The following is a 10,571-nucleotide window of genomic DNA, read 5'->3' as shown; positions in this document are numbered from 1 at the left end:
GTGATCTATATATATCCTATAATTACATACAGGTTCAAAAGGCATTGCATATTCACTTTTTGTTGTGATTAACCAGTTACAAATTAACAACTCTGTTATGTATATCATGAACCCAAGTCACAGCAATAATGAAGCAATGAGTGGTAGAAGCTTTTCTAGATGTGGTCAATTTTAGAGAAGTTCATTAGCTTAAGTGCTTGTTTTGTGCATCTTAATTAATAGTACAAAAGTTACATTGTCATGTAGCCAAATACATCATCACATTGCTAATGAGTTGAAGAATTTTCAAGAGAGCAATGTGTGACAACTTATGCTGTACAATTTTCTAAACATTGCATCAATGAAAAGCATTCACATTCATTCATGATATTGTTTAATCATCAATTACCCTTGTTTATGTGTTTCGAAACCCTCTTCTGATCTTCCTTCGGAAAGGTTTACACGCCTCAATACTGAGGTCAACGGCTGCTGCAAGTGCCATGAAGATTGCAGCATCCTCCACGCATGTCACGTGTCGCAATGCCAGCTGTACTAACGGTTTGCTACGCTTTCCTTCACCTTGAACTCTACAGCTCATGACAAAGCCTGCGACAACTGGACTCAGTGCACCAAAGTCTCCGCTACTTTGTGGACTAGGAACTGGACTTGTCGCAGAAGTCACAGTTCTCATGTGTTTTTCGGTATCTATGAAAAACTCGCCACCCTTTTCGGCATTTATATGTATTTCAGACATAAGAAAATTGTCTCTGTCTTGTGGTTCGGATAGAAGATGGAATTTGCAGCATATAGTGTCTTTAATGCCGCGCTCGCGCCATGCTTCAAGTTTTCCCCACGGCTGCCAGCTCTCAGATCCACCAACATCGGGTCGAACAATCAACCAAGCTCCAGGGTTGGATCTGGCAACCCAATCACAACCTGAAGATGGAACAAAGGGAGTTGTTATAAAGGCTGCAGCTACAGCTGAACCAGATAGATCATGAATCTTCACCTTCCATCCTTTTCTCTCTCGCCTCCCACCCTCTAAGTCAGACTCGTCGTTTGAACCCGACCAGAAAGTGCTCAATGAGTCTATCTGAGAAACCCTGTCTTTACTAAACTTGCAACTAAAGATTGGCTGTTTGATTGATCCTTGCAGCAGAACGACCTGAGGACTCGATGTTGTTATATCTTCGAACCGGAATACATATCTAGGGTCAGGATCTAGTTTAACTTTCAAATGTAATTCAGCACCTGGTTTTCCATTTTCATGTTTGTTTTTGCCAATACCGATCCACCCGTTAAAAAGAATCAAAGATTTTCCTTCACACCATTCAGGACCAACCTGCATTTTAAAAACGCCAATTTGCTGTCTTTTGACACTAACTCCACAATGTGATCCCTTCTTCCCCGAAAACACGATGATCTCCAAATAAGCATGAGGGTTATAGAAACAACCAGGAGCTAACAGTGCTTTTAAATCAGATTCCTCGAGATAAAAGCTTGAAGTGCTGTTCTGTGTATGTAAAACGTCTGCTGAGGTTATCAAGGGAACTGGCGACGTTTGAACAGGAAAACCTCTAAGCCGTATCTCACAAACATAAGATGAAGAAGAGAGTCTTTGAATTCCGGATTTTCCAGTGCTCACTTCAATTCCGATATTTCTCAATCCCAGAGAGCCTATCGACAACCTAATAAAGGCTTGCGGATCCATATACTTGTCACAACTGTCTCATCATTGTATCTAACACATTATTTTTGCAAAACAAAGATGCCCTGCAAAATATAATACATAAATTATAATCTTATCATGAATAAAACAAAATAAACGACACACTTGTTCAAAGTTCAAAGTTTTGATGACTTGGTCATTAAGGTAGCCATAACATGTCTAGAAAACAACTCCCACTAAAAAGGCCCATTCGAGGGACAGAGCTCAAATCTGTCAGGTCCAGTTGAATCAGCTTGATAGTTGTGCAAGGACATCAGATGCATCGAACCCGGGCATCCCACATGTTCACCTATAAGAGGTGAAATTCTAGCCACAAGGCTACTAGACCAAAAAAGAGGGAAAAATTGCGGGAGCAATCTATTAAATTCACCGGTCACATAAGCTTTCTCAACCTTTAAAGAAAGATAGATGAAACAACATGAAGTTGGTAGAAGAAAAAGAGAGTCAAACAACCTCTATCACAGTTTCAAATTAAACCCCTTTTTCAATTGAGTAATCAAATGACTAAGTCAACTAAACCAATCTAAACAAACTCTATAGAAATTCAACAAACTCAAGTACCCTAGAAATCAAGGAATTGAGCAAATCCAAGCAGTTGAGAAACCTTTGTAATGAATCCAAATTGTAGCAGAAGACAAAAAAGCAAGTGAAAAATGAGTGTTAACAATCCAATCCATATATAGCATAAAACAAAAGCAACAAGTGAAGCACAAGAACAAATCATGTATGAACATAACAAAACAAAAGTCAAAGTCATAGTCAGATAATAAAGCGTGCCAGCAAAATGCAAATTGCAAACCCAACTCACAATAGTTTTCATATAATGCACCACCAACCTTTTAAACAAACATATACACACATACATACATAAATACATACATATACATAACATGTATAGAAAAAGTTACAGTGTAAGAAAAGAATTGATTTTTAGATGAAATAGAGAAAACCCAGGTAGAAAAATTTAACCTTTTTTTTTGCAGTGTTCAAATTGATGGGATGGGTGGGTGAGACTTGAAGAAGGGGTTTTTGAAGAAAGAAAAGAAAGTGAAATGATAAATGGATAATGGAGTAGTAACAGTTTGAGCTGAGAGTGCACAGATCACGAGAAGAAGAAGAATTAGCGAAAAATCAGTGAGATGTTTGCGCTAATAATCTGTCTTTATTGTTGTGTTTGTTTCTTTCTGTGTGTGTTTTTTCTTGCTGCAAATGCTGTGTAGGAGAGAGAGAGAGATTGAAGTTAGAAATAGTGTTTCTAAATATAGAGTTCTTTTTTTAAAGTTGTAGATTTTTTTCTTTTTCAAAATTATTCTTAATCAATATTCAATAATATTATCACCTATCTTAAATATATATAATGAAATAATGAATTGATTAACAAAAACCACTTCTTTTTTATTTAAATTATTTTATTACTTTCATAAATATTATGAAGAGAAAAGTAAATATTTAAAAATATAATAAGAAAAACAACATTAATAATTTTAAAACAATTTAAATTTTTGTATACTTTTTTAAAAGTGGATTTGATTGAAGGTTTTTAGAGGTGAGGGAATATTTTAAAGAAAAAGTGTTTTGTTTGATATTTTGAGAAAGAAGGGGAGAGAAGAGAAGATAAAAATTCCTCCTACTTTTTTTCTTCTCCAAATCAGAGAATTTTTTGGAGTAGGAGAGGAGAAGAAAGAGATACTAAAATATAATTTATCATGTTTATGAAATTGATCTCTGTTATTTATAAAATTATAATTTATAAATGAATTTGTGATTATTATTGTTTTCTTACAAAATATTTTGTTAATGAATTTGTGCTCGAATGATGAACGGTAAATATCATGATTCTTATGATAAAATTACGAGGATAAAAAAGTAAATTAGTTTTAAAATATCTTTCCCATTTATGAACCAAACGTTTGTAATTAAAATCTCTCTCCCTCTTTTATATTTTGATGCAAACATATATTTAAATCAAATATTTATCCTCCTTTCTCATCCTTTTGATAAACCCCTCTCCCATTTTATATTTTGAATTAAACATATATGTAAATCAAATATTTCTCCTCCCTTCCCTTCCATTCCCTTTCCCTATCCCCCCTTTGATAAAAATCTCCTTTCCCCTTCTCTCGATTGAACGAAAAAGACTCTAAAGTGATATAAAAAAAGGCTACAGAAGGATTATTAATCATATTATGACATAATATGAACTTTTGTTTTAAATAAAGTGAAACTTCGCAAGATCTTCTTTTCGACTATGTTTTTGCTTCTTATTTGTGGTTCTTGTTTGCTTTCATCGTCAATAACAAATAGCCAGATCTAACCCATTGATGGCTTTTGATTCTCTTAACTGGGTGTTCGTAATGCATGTTCTTAAGGCTTTTGGCTTCAATGACAAGTTTAACAATTGGATTTGGACCATTCTTGAATCCTCTAAGATTTCAATCTCTTTCAATGGAAAGTTCAAAGGTTTCTTCAACTGTGAGAGAGGTCTCAGACGGGGTGACCCTCTTTCACCCTTTCTCTTTTGCATTCTTGAGAAAGTTCTTAGCAGAAGCATTTCAGTTCATATTGCTCAGGGGAAAGTAAAGTTCATTCCTGGCCCTGGGGGATTTGTGGTGCCTTCACATTGCTTGTATGCTGATGATGTAATGATTCTTTGCAGAGGTAACAAGAGTTAAATCAGGGCCCTCAAAAACCTGTTTCAAATGTACTCCAAAGCTTCATGGAAATTTGTGAATCCTTCCAAATCTCAATTATTCTCAGGATCTATGAATGAATCCATACTTCATCATATATCAGCTTTACTTGGTTTCAAAACTTGATCTCTTCCCTTTTCTTGCCTAGATGTCCATATCTTTAAAGGTATGTCCATGGTAACCTTTTTCAAGCCAATGGTGGATAGAATCATAGCTAAAATGACCACATGGAAATATTCTATCCTCACCTTTGTTGGCAGAGTTTAACTTGTAAAATCACCAATTCAAGCTGTGTTGATTCATAACTTCTTTCCGTACTCCTGGTCTGTCTTTTTAATCAAAGAGCTTGAGAAATGCAACAGGAACTTCATCTGATCAGGAAACTTTCTACATATGAAGTTGGTCAGAGTTTCCTAGGACAAAGTACGTTTCCCTTACAATCAGGGTGGTATGGGTTGTAGATCCGCTGTGGACTTTAATGCAACATCAACTTTGTTGCAGTATTATCGCCTCTAAAAATCCTTGGGCCTTGATCCTAAAGCTAGAGTTATGAAAAAAGGTAAGCATGTTTCCCATCACATCTTTTATTTGGTGCAACATTAAAACGTAACTCCACTAGTTGATTTAAGAGTCAAGGGTCATCAATGGAGATGGTCAGTCCATTAATTTCTGGTTGGATCCCTGGCTTGATCAACCCTCATCAATAGGGTGCATCAACAATTTGAGGTCAACACTAGTTTGGTTTTTTTTGATTTTATTAACCAAAGCACTAGGCAATTTCATGAGTAGATCATTGACATGTGCCTGCCATCCAATCCAAAGTTCTTCAAATCACTATTCCTTTGGACCTCAAGGAAGACACTAGAATTTGGATACATACAACTAATGAAGACTTGTCTCTTAAGGGTGCTTATTCCTATAAAGTGTTTAATAGGCCTCTGCATAGTTGGGCTGGAAACCTTTGGAACCAAGACATACCCCTTCCAAAGCTTTTACAGTTTGAAGGATTTTCCATAAAAATCTCCCAACTGATGAAATATTAAACAAAAAAGGATGCTTTGGCCCTTCACGGCGCAGTCTACGTAAGCTGCATGAAGAAACAACATCTTTTTTCCCTCCAGTGTCCTATTGTTTACCATCTCTAGTACTATTTTATCACGAGGATCAAAGTCTCCTTGCCATTTGATACCATTGAAGCTCTCAAGATTTGTGACAAGAATTAGAGTAAGTAATGTTAGGTCTTCTTTTAAGCAGTCATCATTTAAATCTTCGATACCATTTAGATTACTATAAACAATAAGAGATTCAAACAATCTAACTTGCATTGGAAAAAATCCTTGAGTTTAATCCTGTCTGAAGTCCCCTTCGTTGGTAAAAATAAGAGTAAAGCTGCTAACTCATTAATTCATGACTTCACCATAACAAAAACTTTCAAGTCCAGGTTGAATCCTTCAAAGGCTACAAATATTATTGAAGTATTTGGCTGACTCCTTCTTGGGGATGGACTAAGTGAAACACATATGGTTTGTCTGTTAACTCCTTAGCTTCTTGTGGAGGGCTTTTTCGCAATGATATAGGTGAATTCCTATATGGCTTCTCTGAGTTGGTGGAAGGAAATTCTTTCCTTCATGATGAGCTTTTTGGGGTCATTAGAGTTATAGAGGTTGTTGATAACTTGAAAACGTATCACATTTTGCGACTCGATTTATATGCTATCGTACTTTATTTTTTGCATATTTATCACTTTTTATTAATGTTTTTATTGTGTTTCAGGTAATTTTCTCGTTAAAAGAGAATTGTGCATCGAAGATGGAAAGAAGCAAAAGAACAAAGAAAATGCAGAAAAATTGAAGATTAGTTGAGATGGCGGTTATTGTTTGGTGAATGGCGGTTGCCATTTCCTTTGATTGGCAAAATGTTGGAAAACAGCAGCTGACCCATTCTTCCCCACTTTTCCTTACCTTTCTCAACTGTATTGCACACGATTTTTGTAGGTTTTAAAGAAAGTGACATTTCATTTTACAATAAATTTAATAATTTAGTTTTAAAGAAAGAGTGTAATTGTTTTTACTATTTAAATGTGTAAAAGGAATTTTTATTAAAAAAAGTTGCTTTTTAATTGTGGGCAATTAAAGTTACAATAAACATTAAAGACTCGCGTTCAATTTTATAACATTCACATTTGTGAGTTAGACTTTAACTATTGGGAGTTTGTTTTGATAGAATACTTTATGTTCTATTTATCATAAGATTCATGTAAGAAAGTTCGAGGAGTGCTGAAAGTGTCAATGAACTAAACGTTAAGTTTTCAAGAGATCTTAACAGTTAACACCACATATTCATATGAAACCTTCAAACACTAGGAGTATGAATCATTTCTCTTATTTATCCAGTATTAACTTCATTTTTAGTCGATATGAAACTTTAGCCACACACACTTGAAACCCAACAGTCTCTCCCATTCTCTATCACAAGTGCGAGTCACCCACATCACTTACCGTGATCCATACTAGGATCCATTTTTACCCTCCCCCCACTGAGCCTAAGAATGACTCTAATACAACTTCATTAGTTATTGTTTAAGGGAATATAGGGTCCTTTTCGACAAGCACACATGGTCTTATTTCCTCTTCTCTTCAAAACCTTTCGGTTGTCTCAACAAAATCCTTTCTTCAAGCTTGCCATGAAGAAATCCCATTTTCATATCCACCTGTTCTAAACATGGAGCGAACTTGGTGAGACTATTCATATCGAGATGTGTTTCACAACCGGTGAGACGATTTCATTGAAATCTAACTTTTTTATTTGTGGAAATCTTTTTGCTACAAACCTCGCCTTGAACCTAGGCAGCTCCTGGTCAGTATTTTCTTCTTTCCTTTTATAGACCACGTCATCCCGCAAGTCAGGCTCCCTTTGGCTTTGGTAACAACTACCATATCTGATTTTTGTACAAGGAGATCATCACCTCTTCTATGGATAGTTGTCATTCCTTATGGTTTTTTCCAAGTGATAACTTATTCGTATGTCTTTGGGTCTTCACTTGTAAAAGACATGGTAAACTATAGAACATACGTGATTAGGTTTTCTTGACCATACCAAGATGGAGGTCGGATGAACCTCATCTCTCTATTCGGGATTAGTAGGTGGAAGAGTCACTACTAGAGTCTTCTTGGTCTTCATCAGGAACATCAGCCTCCTGATCATAATGATTAGTTTTTGGCTTTAGTCCAGCTCCACTTGAGGTGGGCTTCACCTCAATGTGGGTTGATCCTATCATTGGACCTTATTCATTTTTCCTATGAATCATTCTTGTCATATGAATCCTTTATGTCTACCATCTCATCTTCATTGAATTTCACATCCATGCTTATGATACACTTCTTAAGTTCCTTGGACCATATTATCTATCCATTCACCCCGTATGGATATCTAAGAAATATACTCTCATTGGCATGGGGTTCAAGCTTACCTTGGTTAACATGGTAGTAAGTCAGACACTTGAATATATGGAGATTGTTGTAGTTGGCCAACTTCTCATTCCACCGCTCTTAAAGTGTCTTGCATTTTATTGATGTGGACGAGCTTCTATTAATGAGATAACATGTAGTGTTCCTTGTACTAACTGAACCTGGCCCTTCCTAGAAACATGTGATAGGAGCATCCCGAATCCAATACCGAGTGCTTAAAAACCTGTGTGTTAAACATCACCAAAACATCCGAGCTCTCGTACTCATCCGATGCACCATTGCTCCCTTCTCTGACTTTCTTGTTCTTAGTTGAACAATCCCTCTTGAAATGTCCTTCATTATGGAAACTAAAACATTTCAACCCGAGCTAATCACTCTTAGATCTCAACCTTAACTTCTTACCTTTACACCCCCTCTTCGAACTTCTTCCCATGGCATTTAGGTTTTCCCCAACATCCACTCCCTTAAAAGCCACATTCTTAGACAGTTCTTTGGCCATCAAGTTTGCATGAACTTCCTCCAGAGATACATAATCTCTTCCATAGATCAGAGTATCTGCAAGAGTATGATTTGAGTTGGTAAGAGACCGAATCAACAATAACGTTTAATCCTTATCAACCAATTTAATTTTTTATTCTCTAATTCGAGAATAATCCTATTAATTTCATCAAGTTGTTCTTTTATCAATGTCCCCGACTGCACCTTCAATGTATAAAGATGTTGCTTTATATATAATCGATTTTATAGAGTCTTGGTCATATATAGGATTTCAGACTTCAATTGTAATTATAATTTGGCACTTGTTTTCTCCTTCGAAACTTCACATAACACCTCATCCTCCAAACTTAGAATGATCACACTATGAGTTCATCTTAGGATTTCTCATTTATCCTGCTCATTGAGCGAGGCTGGAAGCTTCCTTTTCCTTCCAATGCATTATCTAGTTCTTGATGCATGAGCAACACCTGCATCTTTTCCATTGAACTTCATCGTAACTAACTCTAATTCAATTTGTGTTAACTCTTGATTAAATCACCTCTACTAATGCTAACACGATCACACCTCCTAATCAATCACATTTTCTTCTTCGATTATACTTCTTTCCTTGGATCGGAATGAACCGGAGCTCTGATGCCAAAAAGCCATACTAATTTTTACTTTGTCGTCTTCAATGATGTCTTAGATTCAATACACCATCACGTCAATATGCTTAGTCCACTCATGGTAACCTTGATTCTTACAAAGATGAATTGCACTGAGATTATCACAAAACACACTGTCATAACTTTATGAGATTCCAAACTCTTTATAATCTTAAATATTTAGCCCACTGACACTTCAGACGATCTCCTCAACAATTCACATAATCAAATCAATTTATTAACTATTAATCTTTATATATTAAATTCAAATAATTTTAATTATTTGACATTTTCACACTTATAAATAATAATTTATTAATTTTGTAATTATGTATAATTTATATAATTTATTTTAAAGTTTTACAAAAAATTATACTATATGATAATTTATTATGTTTTACAAGTGAAAAACTTCATATTTAAGTGAAAAATTCTTTGTTTTAAAAAGAATTAATTTTGTGAATCACCTAAAAGGTAATTAAATAAAAATTTAATTATGTCAAAAAATAATAAAATATTCAATATAATATATTTTTTTAAAAATATAACAATATTTTTTATTCTAATCAAGAAACTATCATGTTTTTCTTACACACCAACCAAATGTAGTATTCAAATCAAAACATGTCCAAATTAAAACAAAGACTATGGGTTTGAATGAATTTTAGTTTTTATCTTTTAATAAAAACTCTTCTGTGAATCAATTTCAAAACATATCAATTTTAGTTTCTATCAAATAATTTTATTATTTTTAAATTTTTAAAACTAAAATGTTTTTTTACAAGACCAAATCAGTCAGACCCTAAACATTATTGATTATATTTAGATTTTTTTATTTGAAAAGCGCTTAGATCATATTTTAAATTTATTTTTTAAAATTAACTAAACCAAAATTTATATATATTTAATTAAAAACATTTTATTTATATTATTATTTTATTAATATACTATTTTTTATTTAGATAATAATATTTATCAGTTTGATTTACTCTATTTTTTATTATATATATTTCAAAATAATCAGCTATTATCATTAAATAATATTACTAATTTTGCATGTAATATATACATAAAATTCATTATTTTATCTTATTTTATGGTATTAATTATGTATAATATTTTAAAATATTAAACTTATTAATGAAAAACTCATTCAAATTAAATTATATTAATTAAATTGGATCAGAACGAATTAAATTTTATATGACTCTTTTAGTTGGACCACTTTTTATTCATGTGATATTACGAATATTTCTAATATAAATAATCAACCTTTTCAAATTATTGTCATACTTTATATAATGAAAAGATGATTAATGTCTCTTTTCTAAAGATGATCATCTTTTATATGTGTACAACTTTGTTTATTTGGTCAAACAATATTTAATGTTTTTATTATCCTAATATTTTTTTAACTTCAACATGTGTTAAAGAATTTCAGAATCTTATTTTCTATATAATATTTTAGTTTCTAAAAAAAATTCAACTTTTGAAAAAGAAAACAGCTGTCTTTTGGTATTATGAAAAAGAAAATAATAGCACCGCTACATAAATAATAAGACTA

At 33.4% G+C, this 10,571-nt stretch overlaps 1 protein-coding gene across 2 annotated transcripts; it reads right to left on the bottom strand.

Moving 5' to 3' along the window:
* Positions 1-184: 184 nt before the first annotated feature.
* LOC131616154 (uncharacterized) lies at positions 185-2,948 on the bottom strand. Of its 2 annotated transcripts, none has more exons than XM_058887410.1 (2): positions 2,678-2,948; positions 185-1,752 (listed from the first exon to the last, which is right to left on the bottom strand). In XM_058887410.1, exon 2 carries the CDS (start codon positions 1,688-1,690, stop codon positions 395-397), a length of 1,296 nt encoding a protein of 431 aa, XP_058743393.1. In that variant the 5' UTR covers positions 1,691-1,752; positions 2,678-2,948; the 3' UTR covers positions 185-394. The 2 variants fall into 2 exon arrangements, with proteins under 2 accessions (XP_058743393.1, XP_058743394.1); XM_058887411.1 differs by lacking the exon at positions 2,678-2,948 and adding an exon at positions 2,270-2,654.
* Between the last annotated feature and the right edge of the window lie 7,623 nt (positions 2,949-10,571).

This window comes from Vicia villosa, linkage group LG7, assembly GCF_029867415.1.
Source record: "Vicia villosa cultivar HV-30 ecotype Madison, WI linkage group LG7, Vvil1.0, whole genome shotgun sequence".
NCBI lineage: Eukaryota > Viridiplantae > Streptophyta > Magnoliopsida > Fabales > Fabaceae > Vicia > Vicia villosa.
This window is presented reverse-complemented; position numbering and strand designations above follow the sequence as displayed.

Excerpts from the sequence above, each read along its gene's own strand:
- LOC131616154 (XM_058887410.1), bottom strand. The coding sequence starts at position 1,690 with ATGGATCCGCAAGCCTTTATTAGGTTGTCGATAGGCTCTCTGGGATTG.